The 16,944-nt window shown below is 40.9% G+C and overlaps 1 protein-coding gene across 4 annotated transcripts in view; it reads right to left on the reverse strand.

Annotated features, from left to right (window-relative positions):
- Nucleotides 1–16,944, reverse strand: part of LOC107519424 (zinc finger protein 791-like) — a 34,538-nt gene that overhangs the window by 10,987 nt on the left and 6,607 nt on the right. Inside the window, exons 1-2 of one of the 4 annotated variants that reach the window (XM_036233864.1) lie at nt 8,415–8,583; nt 3,932–4,119 (exon numbers count right to left, since the gene is read on the reverse strand). The exons of 1 other annotated variant lie outside the window; for it this stretch is intronic. Coding sequence is in view for 1 of the 3 variants with exons in the window: in XM_016162113.2 (XP_016017599.2) it covers nt 8,415–8,417 (3 nt within the window). In the remaining 2 variants the exon portion in view is untranslated. Of the gene's footprint in view, nt 1–3,931; nt 4,264–8,414; nt 8,584–16,944 lie in introns of those variants that run through there. 2 more of the 4 variants (XM_016162113.2, XM_036233863.1) reach the window with 2 other exon arrangements.

Here is a 16,944-nt window from a genome sequence, read left to right on the forward strand (position 1 = left end):
CACAGGAGATTCTAAGGGCTTTAAAAGGTCTTTGCTAGAAACCGCAGAAAAAGACCAACATATTTCTTGCATTTATACTGCAGAAGTTCACAATCCAGGGACCCAGGCTCACTATAAGATTGAGACCGCATCTTAGGACTAGGGAGCGCTTCTCCTTACCCACACTTACCCCTATATCAATTGGGCTCCTGTATGACAACAGGTGGAATATGTGGAAAGAACCACACATTTCAGACCTTATTTGAAAAGCTTCTAGAGAAACCTAAAGATGACAGGAGAGACAAAGGGGACATCAGATAAAATTTTAGCCTCTGACACTTACAGGTACACAAACAGTAAACACAGGCTAACTCCTAGCCATATAAACTTGAAACTTCACACTAAAGGCCTATTTACCTAGGTTCCTTCTTCTCGGTCCATCATGTCTGGTTTCCGACAACAGCAAAAGAAATTGCTATACTAAAAAACTTAATCTTGAAAGAAGCCATAGGGAAAAACACACCTTACCTACAAACAATGATAAGAATTAAATCAGACTCTATTTTTTTTTTTTTTTTGGTCTAAAATCAAGCAAGTAAGAAAAGAATGAAATGAAATAAAGCGTTCATAGAAAAAATCAACCTAACTAAAATTCTGAGCAAATTTATCCTTCAAAAGTGAGGGAGAAATTTCTGAAACAAATATTGAGGGAATATGTCACCAGTACACCTGCTTTGCAAGAAATGTTAGAGGAAACTCTTCAAAAGGAAGGAAAATGAAGAAAGGCACAAAGCATTTGAGAAGGAATAAATTAAGGGAAAATAATATCACTTTAAAAATTCTTAATTTTAAAGATGACACTTTGTTCGAAATAATACTAGCAATAAAGTATTCAGTAATTATAACTTATGAATAAGTGAAATGAACAATAATAATGTAATAAGGCACAGGGAGAGAAGAATTGGGAATACTCTGTTATGAGGAATTTATATAGCCAGTGGCGTGGTTTAGTGTTACTTGAAAGAGAATTTGGGTTATTGAAAATCCATCTATGGTAGCAAAGTAGGAGTAGAATGGCACTCCCTGACCTTCATGAGAAACACCATCTACAAGAAATCTGCAGTTAAGATCATACTTCATGGTGGGAAACTAGACACCTTCCTGGTAAGATCAGGAAGAAGGCAATGATGTCCCCTTCTCACCAGTTCTAGTCAACACTGTCCTGGAAGTCTAAACTAATATAATAAGACAAGAAAAGGGAATAAAAGGTATACAGAATGGGAAATAAGAAATATAACTGTCTTTGTCACATAACACATGACTATGGAGAAAATCTCAAAGAAAACAATAACAAAGAACTCCTTGAACTAATAACGGAATAGCAGAAGGTTGAAAAATAAATGGCTAATATATAAAAGTCAATTCTGTAGATGCAAACAAATCTACTGATCTTAGGGTTTGGTGATAAATTTTTAGATACAACACAAAAAAGAAAAATTAATGAAAGAAAAATAAGTTTGACTTCATTAAAATAAAACTTGCTCTATGAAAGACAGTGTTGAGATTAAAAACATAAGCCAGAGACTGGGAGAAAAATCTTTGCAAAATACTAATCTGATAAAGAACTGGTATCCAAAATGTCCAAAGAACTCTTAAAACTCAACAAGAAGACAAGCAACACAATTAAAAATGGACAGAAGATCTGAACACACACTTCACCAAAGAAAAACAAATGGTAAATAAGCATAGGAAAAGATGCCCAACATCACGTCATTAGGAAGTACAAATAAAAGGAGAATGATATTACTAGACACTTAATACGATGGCTAAAATTCAAAACATTGAGAACAAACAACAAACAATGGCAAAGATGTGGAGCAACAGGAAGCCTCATCCTTTGCTGGTGGGATGGAAAATGGTATGCTTACTTTGGACGATAAGCAGTGTCTTAAAAAACCAAACCTATTCTTGTCGTACAATCCAGCCATCATGCTCCTTATTTCCTCAGATAAGTTGAAAACTTAACGTTCATTAAAAAACCCCTGCACATCATTGTTTATAAGAGCTTTATTCATGACTGCGAAGACTTACAGGTAACCAATGTATTCTCTAATAGGAGAATGGAAAAATAGTTACTGAAATATCCATATGATGAATTATTATTCAGTGATAAAAGGAAATGAGGTATCAAGCCAAAAAAAAAAATGGAGACTTTAAAATCATATTGCTTAGTGTAAGCAGCCAATATGACATGGCTACACACTGTACGACTCCAAGCAAAGTTCTGGAAAGAACAAGGCTGGATGACAGGGATTTGGGGGTGGCAGAGAGGAATGAACGAACAGGCAGAAGGCAGGGGATTTTTAAGGTAGTCAAAGTATTCTACAGGACACAGGGAAGATGGACACACACCATTTTACATCAGCCGAAGCCCAGAGACTGTACAACACTCAACATTAATGTAAGCTATGGACTTTAATGCATTGATATTGGTTCGGCAATCATATCGAAGATACCAATGCGATCCAAGATATAAAAGTTAGGGCAAACTGCGTGGAGGCAGAGGGGTTATACAGGAGCTCTCCGTACTTTCTGATTGAGTTTTCTGTAAACCTAAAACTGCTGTAAAGAAAAGCCAAGTCTCCAAGAAGAAAAAAGATGAAGAAAGATGTAGTAATAGGCTTGACTGATGACTGAAAGAGGCCATCTTTCATTCAACTGATTTGAAGTTATTTCAGTAAACCATTATTTTATTCTATGAGGCCTACACCCTGAGACTTGGGAGGAGAAACTTCCATTGAATGCTTTTTTCAAGAGCCCAGCACTGTATTTTATGAGAAGTGAAATGAGTTCCTTTTTTACTATCAGTAGCATCTATACTACCACATTGAGAAGAAGTGTCCTGATGAGGCCTCATATTATGGCCTTACTATATACAGAGACAGGTGTTACTTTGATTTATATTATGGGTAACTGTGAAGCAAGACAGTCCCAGAATTGTTTTACCACAAAAGGGCAACTTGTAGAAAATCACCCAAGTCTGTAAACATGGCTGACGAAGCAAAATGTTGGCCAGTGCTAAGATGACTGCCTGATGTTTGGTCAGTCGTGTGGACCCTTGAGTCCCATTCTTTAAAAGGCTGTCCCAATTAAGGGATAAAAACAGAAACTCTGCCTGAACTCCACTGTGTACCAACAAGGCGATGTCGTCCCTAAAGTCTTTTCACTTAGAAAATCCCAAGACGCTTTCCAGGAAAATGGGTGACCTCTTCTAGCTCCATAGCACCTGGCAAGGGACCGAGAAGAGAGGAGGCCACCCCCTCCTATAGGTAGGACATGCCAGAGGGCCCAGGCTTAGCTCTATCTTGTCTCAAGGGGTCTCCATAGCTGATATGAGTTCTTAAGGGTACTGTTTATAGGTCCCAAGGCATAATAGGCAGCTCCCTAAGGGGTCACATGCTAAGGGATATTTTTAGGACAGCCCTATAAGCAGTGACAACTACAGCTCTAATGGCATACAGTTTGGGGCCTAAGGCAGTTTCTTGCATCAGAAGCTTATGGAGAACTTAAGGCCATTATGGGTCACTCTGGGAGGCATGAGATGAGGTCACTGAAGCCCTTACTGTGAAACAGAGTCTGACAGCACCGTGGGAGCCTATTGCCTGGCAATTTGACCAAATCCAGAGTCTTTTGTTTTCTTGTTGGGGTACCTATTAAAGATGGGCCAATTTGCAAGTAACAGCATAAACGGACTCAAGTAGAGTGTGTGAACAAGGAACATGCTGCCTCCAGAACACCAAAGGATCCAGAAAATGTTGTGGGTGCTGAGAGGGACAACAGCTATTTCTTCACCTCCACAAGGAGGGAGCAGGGCCCAGATTATTGAACACTTTTTAGGAATTTAAACAAGGTACCAGGGTCTCACCTCATGTACATACTACTGGCCTCTCACCTTTTTATGAGCTCTTTTTGTCAATATTTTTATGTCCTGAAATCCTCAAAAGATGTCATCAGTTCAACGTCACACCTGTTCTCCTGAAGCAAAGTGGATACAGTTCAGATCTTCCCTGCAGAGACTGTGTACGGTGGCAGTGGTGCTGAGGTTCCCTGAGGGGAGCCCGGTAAAGGTGAATCATATTCCTTCAAAGGTAAAGGACACCGGCAGCTGAGAGGCTACTGACATAGGTACTGAGTAGAACAAGCAGAGTCAAATATGTGACAGGATATTAACCAGTTGCTAAGTGGGTGCAGTCAATAATTTCCATAATGTTGGTGGCTGGGAATAGGGACCACAGCCTTGAGGTTGCAGTTATGCACTGAGGTGTCATTTATTCTTTCCAGGCTGAAGGTCTGGCCAACTAAAAATTCATCTTTTCCAACTATAGTTAGATGGGGTAATAACTATTTATGATTTTAATAAAAAGTTACTAAGTTATCCAAAAGACTGCTCTTCCACCAGGCAGCAAAGGATCTTCCAGCTTGTTAAGCTCATTCAGAAATTTATTCTATAAAGTTAAATAAATTCAAACCTGCCATCTTAAAAAAAGAAGGCCAAATTCAGTTGTTCAATGGAGCAGAAGAGTAACTGTTACTTCTTCACTGAACAGGTGCATAGTGGTTCTCAATCCTTCAAAGCCCTGTTTAAGTTACATTAGGGGTCCTATTTTGTTAGTATAATTTGAAAGTGCCAAAGACTGCATTACAATTTAATTTATAAACTTATTGCTTCAGACCTTCTCTGCTCGTTGTGTTCTATTTTAAGACAATGGGTGCTGTCACCATGGAGAATTTAGGTAAGACCACAGTTCTCAGGGTTAAGGCGAAACGTCCCTATTTGCATTCTGTATTTGTTCAGTAACTCCCCAAACATTATTAGGGGCATCTTGCTTAAATTTAGTGGGATCCCTGTGGGATCAGGAGTGTGGAAACAAATGCGTGTGGATCAGCCTTCCATCCACTGGCTGGCTGCCTTTCCCTCTTCTCTCTTTTTATTTTCTAATATTCATTCATTCATTCACTCACAGAACTGCTCTTTGAGGAGCGAATACCCAAAGGGCCCACCCCTTATGAAGGACACAGACCCCTCTCCCACCTGTGTCCTCTACGTCTGGGCTAATCAAGCCTCTGTCACAACTTCACTCTGATAAATCTCAAAAAAGACATCAACTCAGGATTAATTTGAGGGCCCCAAGCCCATACTTCTGCTCCCAAAGGCCTAGGAATTCTTGAACCTGCACACTCTGTCTGGCTGCACACAAAACTGGGGTTTGGCAGGGTAAACGGTGCCACATGGGGCAGCACAGCTCACAGCCGCAGCCCCCCACCCCAGCCCCGCAGCCGCCCACAGTGCAGCTGCCACCAGGCAGCAGAGCAGGTGAGCAGGTCAGAGCAAGACAAGAAGGACCCATGGGGTGGTCATGTCAAGACATACTGCTCATGGAGCCAACTGTATGGTCACCTGCGGAGGGGTGGTTCCCTTGAGACTGATGACAATGTGGTGTGCACACACATACATATATACGTATACACACACACACACACACATTAGGAGTGGTAGGAAGACGGCTGTGATCACATAACTGAGTTCCCAGGGGGAGGGCAGGGCGGCCTCTCAAGCAGCTCTGAACTAGAGCTGTGAAAGCCACGGTTGCGGGGTAGGGCTGGGGCAAGAATCCTCATCCAAGGGCAGCGGCTTGTGTGATTTGAATTTCTTGCCATCTCCATAGGAGAGATCACCCAGACTTTCTCATCAGCTTGTCCAGGTGGGGGCTCAAGGGGCAAAGGGAGGGGTGGGCTTCAGCTATGAGCAGTCAGATATCAGAAAGTGTGGGGTCCAACTGCTCATTATAAGCACAAAGGTGAGTAAGAAAAATATACACTCATAATCACTTGTTTTCAAATAAAGAAACGACAGGATGATCAAGAAATTCAACACTAGTTATTGGGGGTAGCTGAAGCCAGCCTGGAGGGGACCAGGATTTTCTTACGACTTTGACTAACTGTTCAGTGTATTATTTTTTAAAAGCTGAGTAATGCATATAAACCATATTTTTCTATTTAATAGCTTTTATTTTAAATTAGTTTTGCTTTTAAAATTTAATTTTAAATTTAGCCATTTTTTTCTTTTCCACATAAGAGACAAGTCTAAGATATAATACACTAGGGATTTGGGCCTAATCCATTAAATATATCAGGATTTTCAAAGATTTATTAAGTTTTGAGTAGTTTTCCTCCTATCAATTAAAATAGGAATTCATTTCCCTTATACCTAAGCAATATTATAGCATTTAAATTTTCAGAGCTCTCTAGGGACATGCACATACCAAATCTGACCTAAAATGTAAAATCTACCTGAGAGAGCAAATACACCCATCTCATATCTTGAGGCCCTCTTGCTTAAAAGGAACAAATATTTTGTTTAGTTCCAGAATTTCTTGCCTTACTCCTATGTATCTCTCAATCAATTTACATTTTCAAGGCCCAAGAACTACAAATCTTACACACTCACTCAGGAAATAATATAACAAACTGCTAAGGAAAACTACAGTTCGGAGATGCAAAATGCAATATTATGAGTATCCAAAGAAAGAAACGCAAATCTCTGAATCAGGTGAGATAAGCTCTCTGCTTACCACTGTTCAGAAGAAAACCCATATTCTCAAGCTTGTAGTCCACACTACCCTTGTTGGGATACCACCTTTAAAGTAGGTTGGTCCCTGATGATGGAGGGCAGGGGGACACCTGAGTAGCCACAGGAATGATCTCTGGAAGCTCCACATGCCCTTCTCCTGAGGTCATGCAAAGGCCCCCTTTCTCAGGCTTTAATTCTCACAAGAGAGGAAACTCTTAGCCAGATTCAGTGTAAGGTTCTCATTCAGAAAAACTCCCAGATTCATAAACCCTTTGTCTAAAAGACAGAACTGACCTTCACAGACTTTCTCAACTTCCACAAATTACTCTAAGTGTACTTATATTGTGGCTGCAACATTGAAGCATATGTCTAGAAATAGTTACAACCTTAGAAAGGTAATCACTGCCCCCCACCCCTGCACCCCCAGCTCTCCAGGGCAGCTTCTCTCACCATAAAGGCTTCTTCCATGGTGGGTTTGAGTAGGTAGGACACCTGCAGGGGGCACCTCCCAAAGGAGAAGCACTGGGATTTTAAGTACTTGCCTTTGCAGGTCAAGGGGGCCTTAGCTTGGAGACACTGACCTCAGGCTTCTGCTTTCTACTGAGTTGCTCTGGACCACCAGTGATATTTTAAATACACAAGTCCAGTGTTTGAACAATCCAGTAAATCACTCAAATCCAGTGTTTATGTGTAAAGGATGGGAGAAAATTGTAAGGGGGTTTTCTAGTTCGAGAAAACCTGCAAATATCGATTGCTTTTTGAAAATAAATGTCATTTAATTATCATTTCCATGGCACATAATCATTTGGAAAACGATCATACTGAATATACTTCTAGGTGTTGCAAATCTAAGCCCTGCTACTGCATTCGGAATTAACCAAAAGAAAAGATCTCAGAATGTTCCTATATCCATTCACCGGGCAGGGGCGGGGGGCCGGCCCTCAACGAATGGAATGCAATAATGGAATTCCGCCGCCCCGCCCCTTGAAATTCACCTCTTTCTTGCCTCTTTGGAAAGTGGGTAAAGTTACAAACCCAGAGATGAGAAGTGCTGACCTGGAACTGTGATGAAAGGACTGATCACCCAGGAAAGTTTCCAAAAAAGGGACACCCTTTGGATGTCTGTGCCCAGAAAAGATCCCGGGGGGAGAGGCATGAGGTTTTTTATACAACACAGTTCCACCTAATTATTCTTGACTTTTCTCTAAGTAAAACATCCATAGACCAAAAATAAAGCTTTAAAAAGGGCCATCCATGCCTGCGTGGAGAAATGATAAAATACTGCGTAGTGTGAAATACATCACGGAGGACAAACAGTTAATATGGTGCTGTGAACTGGAGAGGAGAAGATGGCGATCGGAAATGCCGGGGAAAGATCTGGAAATTTAGGGATGTACTGCCAGTCCCAGGAAGATCTTTTCTGGGAAGACGGTCATGGATTGAGGCCCTGCTCCTCAAACACCTGGAAAGCTCAGGAAAAAATAAGTGTCGCTGGGGAGAAAGGAGGGCCTGGAGACCCTGAAGACCTCAGCTCCTGCCATGTAGGAAACCCAGAGACTGAGTTGCGATTGTCCCCTGATAACCCTCCCTGTTGTCACGGCAAATTCTAGGGGAGATGCGGCCGCACAGCATCGGAGAAAACTGCGGGTTCTGGCTGCGGGCGGAGCCCCGGCGCTGCGTGCCGCAATCCCAGCAGACTTGTGTTTGAAAACTCTGTAGTGACCGCAAAAAGGCCAGGTCCTACCACACTGGTTCCACCAACCCCTACTTCTCCGTCCTCCAACACCCAGCCCCACACGCTCACCATTTCTCAGTTTCTGGGGTTCCCTGTCTTCCACCGTACGACTCCTGCGGCAAGTGCAGGTCACAGCGGCAGAAGATGTGGCAGAGCCACCTATGGCCTTTAAAGATAGTCAGGGAGGATCGCGACGCAGCTGGACAGAGGAGTGATGAATACGCAGTCCACGCCAAGCATGCCGTAATCAGAGCTCCGCCCTCACGTACGTTACCTGCGACTCCTCTGATTGGACAGTTCGCAAGGCCCCACCTTTTCCCGCCTGAGTGACAGCAGGCCAGAGGTCTCACCATTGAGCCGACCTGGTCTTGGCAGTGGGTCAGACAGAACCTGTCCTCTCGAATGACGCCGTGTTTAACTATAAGGCCTCCAGGCCACTCGACGGAACTGTGACCCTTATTTACAATCGCAGACACTTAAAAGTAACCTTACCATACGTAATGATGGGTCTGGCTCCATTTTGATATTGTTCCATCAGAGAGAGGTTGCCCTTCCCCACACTCATCTGGTTCTTTAAAGACTCCTGTGGTCCCAGGGGCACTACGCTCTGGTGGGAAGTTTGAACCCTCAGACCTAGTCCAGGCCCGACGCCTCAGATGCCAACATGTGTGAAACATATGAGGCAAAGTAATCACTGGAAAATATTTAATACTTATTCAGTGAAAGGTCAAAGGCAAACTGAAAGAACACTGCTTAGTGAAAAATAATAGATGGCAAAGGTATGGAGAAGAAAGAATCAGGACAGTGATTGTCTATGGGGCAGGACAGAGATGAATCAGGAGCCGGGACATCGGGAGATCCTCGCCACTGCCCACAGGCCATTTATGAATCTTGATGATGATTTCAAGGATGTTCATATTGTTATTACTAAGTCTTACCACCACACAGTTTGCACAGTCTGTTCTGCATAGATTTGATGATAAAAATTTAAGAGTTAAGATTGAAAAAGAACATAGTTTGCATATGTTTGTCCCATAATGTGGCAATCCAAGTTTTCATTCATGATTTTGGTAGCAAAAATTAGTAACAGGCCAAGTGTCTAGAAAGAATGGGTTATATAGATTCGTCATAATATGTACTTTTTTTTTTCTTCTTTTAAGACAAAGGGTATTGGTATGAAAAGATCTGGAGGACTTACCTACAGAACAAATAAGAAAAGTATATTGTAATATATACACTATGTTACCTTTCCTACAACCTGTATAGAACCTCCCAACCTGTTAGGACCTCCTAACCACATCCAACACCTAACAGAAACTGTGAAAAGGTTTATGACTTCCATAACTGAGGTGTCTGGGGAGGGCAGGATAGGCTTCTCAAGCAGGTGTGAAATGGCTTGAGAGAACAAGGAAAGGAGTCTGGCCTGGGGTTTTTATTGAGGTTAGCGGGTGGGCTAGGGTGAGAGTTCACACACAGATGGGCTTTCATAGATTTAATCTCTTGCCATGCTAAAGGAATGAGCAGCCAGGCGTTTTTGTTTGTCTTTAATCATCTTGTACAGATGTGGGACACATGGGGAAGAAGGAAAGCTAAGGCTTTAAAGTTGTCAGCTCTCAGGTAATAGAAAATATACACAGGCATACCTTGGAGATATTGTGGGTTTAGTTTTAGACAACTACAATAGAGTATTGGAATAAAGCAAGTTAGAATCTTTTTACTGGTTGAGGGTCTTGCCTTCAATTCGTAAAAGAAATGCAACATAAGTGAAGCAAAATAAAGCAAGGTCTGCCTGTATATTGGTCTCTGACCCTGAATCCTTGCAGGGAGCTTCTGAAACCCTTGTAAATTCCTAAGTGGTAAGAGCCCTAGGAGCATCTTTTGTTCTAATGAGGCGACTCTAGTTAAGCTCCTAGATGAGGGTTGTCACCAGAAAGACCAAGTCATGATTTGGAGCTTGGAATTTTCAGCCCTACACCCTCTCCACCCCCTCCAGAGAGGGGAGAGGGATTGAAAATGGGTTTAATAATTGACCATGCCTATATGAGGAAGACTGCATAATCCCAATAGTATGAGGTTGGGAGAGCTTCCAGGTTGGTGAGAACATCCATATACTGGGAAGGTGATACACCCAACTTCACAGTACCTTATTAGATCTCACCTTTGTATCTTTTCATCTATTTATTTATCTTTATCCTTTAATAAAATGGTAAACTTAAGTGTTTCCCTGAGTTCTACGATCTGCTCTAGCAAATAATCAAAACCAAGTAGGGGGATATGGGAACCCCTGATTTGTAGCCAAGTTGGACAGAAGTTGTGAATAACCTGGAGACCTACAACTTGTGATTAGCATCTGAAGTGGGGTAGGGTGGGGCAATCTTGTGCTACTGAGATCTTGACCTGTAGGACATGACACTATCTCCAGATGGATAGTGTTATGATTAAGTTGTAGGACACCAGCCGGTGTCACAGAGAATTGCTTCTTGTGGTGACCAGAGATGTGCTTAAACTGAAGTGTTCTGGGTGAGAGTGAAGAGGACACATAAGAGGAAAAAAGTGGGTTTTACCAGCAAATCAGCAGTCAAACATTAAAACATGGAGTCAGAGACCTCTGGTTTCTCTTCTGCATTGTAAGGAGCTCACCAGAAAAAAAAAGCAAACAAATTTAAAGTCAACAATTCTTAGAGCTATCAAAGAATTGAGGTCACAGGGCAAACTGCTGTCTCCAAAACTGGAAAGAAAAGCAGGAAAATAAACAGTTTAAAATATTCTGCTCTCAACAAGGCCTGTCATCAAAGATGCTGTTTCACCAGCGTCTGACTGACCAACTCAGGGGAGGGATTTTACCAGTGCCAAACCGATGTGGGGGAGGGAAATTGCCAACTTAAGTCCCCTGTCGCCTTTCTGCCTGACCTAACTGGAGGCTGAGGGCAGAAACTTAGAAACACTTGTGAGGTTCACAAGCTATCTGTCCTCCCGACAGCAAGTATGTGGTGTGTTTTACAAACCACTTCTCCAGCTCTCTGACACCACCTGGGTGGCCTATGATTCAGTTCAGTTCCACCACTAACCTCAGCTAACATCAGACTCCAGAGCTTAAGGGGCTCAGTCCCACAAACTGCCCACACATCAGATGCCAGCTGCAAATGGACGCATTTCTTTATGGTCAACTACAAATATGTAGGTTCCCAGGATGCCCCCTCGTGTTGGTTAATTTCCTAAAACAATGATCAGAACTAACAAAAGAGCAATTTACTTACTTACAATTATCAGTTTGTTGTAAAATACAAGTCAGGAACAGCCAGACGGGAAGGGTGCTCAGGGCAAAGTGGGAGATCCTACGCCCTCTCCAGATGTGACAGCCTCCCTGCACACCAATGTGTTCACCAACTCAGGTGTCTCTCAAACTGGAGGTCCAGAGGTTTGGATGGAGTTTCCTCACCTAGGCGTGGCTGACTGAATCATTGACCATTGATGAATAACTCATCTCTAGCCCTCTGCCCTCCCCAGAGGCTGGGGGCTGGGCTGAAACTTCTAAGCCTCTCATCAAAGCTTGGTCTTCCTGGTGACCAGCCCCCACCCTGAAGCCACTGAGGGGCCTGCAGTCACCTCATTAGAACATAAGATGCTCCCATCGCCTTATCACTCAGAAAGTGCAAGGGCTTTAGGAGGTGTTTGCTAGGAACCATGGACAAGGATCTCACACCTTTCTTATACCACAGAGAGTCCCAGGCTGGAACACAGGCTCATTAAAATATGGAGACCAAATCATAGGACTACAGAACACTTCCCCTCCACCTACGACACAGCACTACACCAACAGCACTCCTGTTGAATAGCAGTGGAATACACGGAAAGAACTGCAGCTTCAGCGTTTATTTAAGAAGCATCTGTGGAACCCTAAAGATGACCTGGGAGATAAAACCGGGGACACCTGAGGATATTTTAGCCTCTGACAGTCACAGTAAGTAGTAAACAGAGCCTAAACCCTAGTCAGATAAACATAAAACCTCACACCTTGGCTCTTTTTTCACAGTACATCATGTCCGGCATTCAACAAAGAAAACTACAAGTCATACTAACAGAATTAAAGACACAGTTTGAAGAGATAGGACAAGCAAAAGAACATAATTCAGATGTAGCAGATACCTTGGAACTATCAGACCAAAATTATAAAGCAACAATGATTAATGTGCTAAGTACTATAAAGAAAATAGTGGATAACATGTAAGAACAGATAGGTAATGTAAGCAGAGATGGAAACTCTAAGAAAGAACCACCAAATGAGAAATGTAAGGAATAAAAAATGTTAAAATAACAAAACTGAAATGAAGAATTCTCCTATTTTTGGGGAGTAGGGGACTCTCGACACTGAGGTAATGTGTGAGGAAAGAATCAGTGATCTTGGGGAATTGTGAATACAACCTTCCGAAACGGAAACACACACAGAAATGAAAAAAACAAAAAAGACAAAGCAGAAATCCAAGAATTTTGGGACAATTATAAAAGATGCAACATACACATAGTGGAAATACATAAAGGAGAATAAAGATTAAAAAATAATAATATGTGAAGCAATGGTGACTTGAAATTTTCTCCAAATTAATGACAAACACCAAACCATAGATCCAGGAAGATCAGAAGCCACCGAACAAGATAAAAACCAAAATATAAACACCTAGAAATATATTCAAGCTTGAGAAAATTCAAAATTAAAGAGAATATTTTGAAAGAAGCTGGGGAGGAGGGACCTTAGTAATAGAGAAGAATGGCTAAGAATTAAATTAGACTTATCTTCAGAAACTATGCAAGCAGAAAGAGAGCTTAGTGAAATATCTAAAGTGTTGAAAAAATAGCACCCAACTAGAATTGTGTGTAGAGCAAAGCTGTGTTTCAAAAGAGAGGGAGAAATTAAGAGGGAGACAAACAAAAATGAGGGAATTTGTTACCAGTATACCTACTTTGTAAGAAAAGTTAAAAAATTTTCAGAAAGTAATGATAAAGAAAGGTAGAGTGTTAGAGGAAGTTAAATGAAGGCAAAATAAAATGATTTATTTTTGTTATTTCTATTTAATCTGACAGATAACGCTATGTTTAAAGTCATATTAGCAACAACGCATTCAGTGATTACAGCTTATAGGTAAATGAAATGAATGACAGCAATGTTACAAGAGATGGAGAAGGAGGGTTTGGAAATACTTTTGTACCTCCAGCAGAGAGGTATAGTGTTACTTCAGAGAGAACTTGGGTTACTTGTACATGTATAGTGCAAACTCAAGTCAAACTACTAAGAAATGTATTATAATATGCTAAAAGAGAAGAGAGAATGGGATCAATAAATTGCTCAATAGAAGGCAGAAAAGCACACGCTGCTGGTGGGAATGTGAATTGGTGTGGCCACTGTGGAAAACAGTATGGAGGTTCCTTAAGAAATTCGGAATAGACTACCACATGACCCAGCAATTCCTCCTCTAGGTATCTATCCAAAATATTTGACAACATTTATTTGTAAAGATATATGTACCTGATGTTCACTGCAGCATTATTCACAATAGCCAAGACATGGAAACAAGCTAAGTGTCCTTTGATGAATGACTGGATAAAGAAGATGTGGTATGTGTATACAATGGAATACTACTCATAAAAATCATGAAATATCGCTATTTGTGACAACATGGATGGATCTTGAGAGTATTATGCTAAGTGAAATAATTCAGATGGAAAAGGACAAGAATCATATTTTCATTTACAGGTGGAATATAAAACAAAAAGTAATAAATTGTGGGGAGGTAGATGGGATAAAAGGGGTCAAATAAGTAAAATTGGGAGTTATGTAAGTTACATCAAGTGAATAAAAAAATAATTTAAAAAAGTAATAAATGAACAAACAAAACAAACAAATTCATAGACACAGACCACAAGAGTATGAAGGTTATCAGAGGGGAAGTTTGGGTAGTGGGGTAAAGGGAGTCAAATATGTGGTGACAGAAGGAGACTAGACATTGGGTGGTGAGCACACAATGGAGTATACAGATGTTGTATTATAAAGTGTACACTTGAAATTTATAAAATGTTATTAACCAATGTTATCCCAATAAATTTGATTAAAAAATTTACTTCAAATGCAAAAATAAAAAGGCAGAGAAGGCAGAACAAAGGTGGAAGATAAAAAAATTAAAGACCAAAGGCGACAAATAGAAAATAGTAAAAATATGGTAGATATTAATGCAACAATATCAGTAATCATTTTAAATATCAATGGCCTAAATCCAACAAGGGAAAGACACAAACTGTGACAGTAGATAATAAAATAACAATTATATATTGTCTATAAGAATCACACTTTAGTTTTAAAGACAGACAGATTAAAAGTAAAGGATGGAAAAAGATATACCACACCAACACTAAACAAAAGAATGCTGGCATAGCTGTATTAATTTCAGACAAAGTGGACTTCAGAGCAGGGAAAATTCACAGAGATAAACGGCATTACATAACAAAAAAGGGGTCAATTCTCTAAGAAGACACAGCAGTCCTTCGTATGTAGGTGCATAACAACACAGGGGCAAAATACACAAGGCAAAAGCTGAGAGAGCTGGAGGAAGGAATAAATAAATTCACTACTATAGTTGGGAACTTCAATACCCACCCCCATTAGTAATAAAGAGCTCCAACAGGCAAAAAATCAGGAAGTACGTAATTAAATTAATCAGCACCATCAACTAAGTGGATTTAACTCAAATCCACACAACATTTCATCAAAACATAGCAAAATACAAATTCTTAAATTCACATGGAATATTCCCAAGAGTGATCACATTCTGGCACATAAAACACACCTTAAATTTGAAAAGAGAAATCATACAGGATATGCTGCAGACTACAGTGGTATTTATCTAGAATTCGATCACAGAAATATAGTTGGAAAACCCCCAAATACCTGAAGATTAAACGACACACTTTTAAATAATACATTGATCAATGACAGTGACATCAGCAATGGAGAATAGAGAAGTTTCTACCATCATCTCCTCACAGTGCACTGATTTTGACAATCAGCCAAGAATGAGTGTACCCTTGTGGAAGTCTGAGAGTCCAGTGGAGAAGTTTTTGCACACCACTGGAACATAAAATCTGATAGTAGGCACTATAATGAGAGCAAGAGCAGTTTCATTTTATGTACATCACCCCTTTCCAAAGGTGGCACAGCTCATTATCAAGACATCCTCGGCTCAGGATCCCTCCCATGAAGAAAGTGAGAATGTAGTGATTGAGTACATGGCTTCCGCAGTTGGAGAGTACCCAAGAGGCTCACCAATTTCTCCAATCACTAAGAATGCTAAAAGGGATCAGTATATCTGAGTGGCGAGAGGCTGGAAGGCTGGAAGCAGGGAAGAGTTACAAGGACACACAGAAACCAAGGTTCAAAACTCAATAAATGGCTGTAGACCCAAGTAACTGTTGGTGGCTCCACCGAGAGGCTTGCATTTTAGCCACTTGGGATGCAATGCCTGTGGATACTCCCAATTGGCCCACAGGAATACCCAATGCTCTTTGCACCTCATTCCCACCCTCCCACAGTTGGCAGGATACCCAATTGTGCTCCCAAACGCAAATACAAGCCTCTCCAATGTCTCCTAAGCACACACATTCAGGTGGCTCAAGTCAGTGGGATGGGGAGAAGACATACAAACTTGAGTATTTCAGTGGGCTATCTTCAGGAGAACAAATGAGAGGCTCTCTGCTTTGGAGGCTCTCTACCTGGCCTGGATTTGAGAGACCCAAAGAAGGCATGCGTCTTAAGAATTCCCCCATAAGAGAGAACAAGGGGTGTGAAGTGGGCACATCCATAGGAAAAGTCTGTTGAGAGCCTCAGAATCCCTACAGGGCTGACTGGTGAAAGCATTCCTTTCCCAAAGCCAGTTATTAAAGACCTCGGGAGGTAACTGCTCCTTCAGTGTTAATACAGTAATGCAAGGATTCAAAGAACACAAAAAGAAAGAAAATGTAAAGGAAAACATGATTTTCTGATAACTAATCCCACAGAAGTGGAGATCCACAAATTGCCTGACAAAGAATTAAAAAAAATTGTTCTAAGGAAGTTCTGTGGGCTTCATAAGAACACATATAGTGAACTCAACAAAATCAAGCAAAGAAAAAAAAACAAACAAGAAGTTCAACAGATAGAAATCATTAAGAACCAAACAGGAATTCTGGCCCCAAAGAATACAATAAATGGAATGAGAAATGTAGAAAGCTTCAAGAGCTGACTTGAATCAGATGAAAGAATCTGTGAACTGAAGACTGGTCATTTGAAATCACTCAAGAGGAGGAAAAAAGAAAAAAGAATTAAAAGGAATGAAGAAAACTTATGTGTTTTAGGGGACACTAGCCAAAGAAATAATACATGCATTATGGAAATTCCAGGGGAGTAATGAGAGAGATGGGTGGAAAGCATATTTAAAGAAATAATGGTTGGAAACTTCCCAAATCTTGGGAGAGATATGGACATCCAGCTACATGAAGCTCAAAGATCCTGAAGCAGGTTGAACTCAAAACATATTTCACAAACATACATTTTAATCAAAATATCAAAAATTGA

Source organism: Rousettus aegyptiacus, unplaced genomic scaffold (assembly GCF_014176215.1).
Source record: "Rousettus aegyptiacus isolate mRouAeg1 unplaced genomic scaffold, mRouAeg1.p scaffold_m13_p_16, whole genome shotgun sequence".
Classification (NCBI taxonomy): Eukaryota; Metazoa; Chordata; class Mammalia; order Chiroptera; family Pteropodidae; genus Rousettus; species Rousettus aegyptiacus.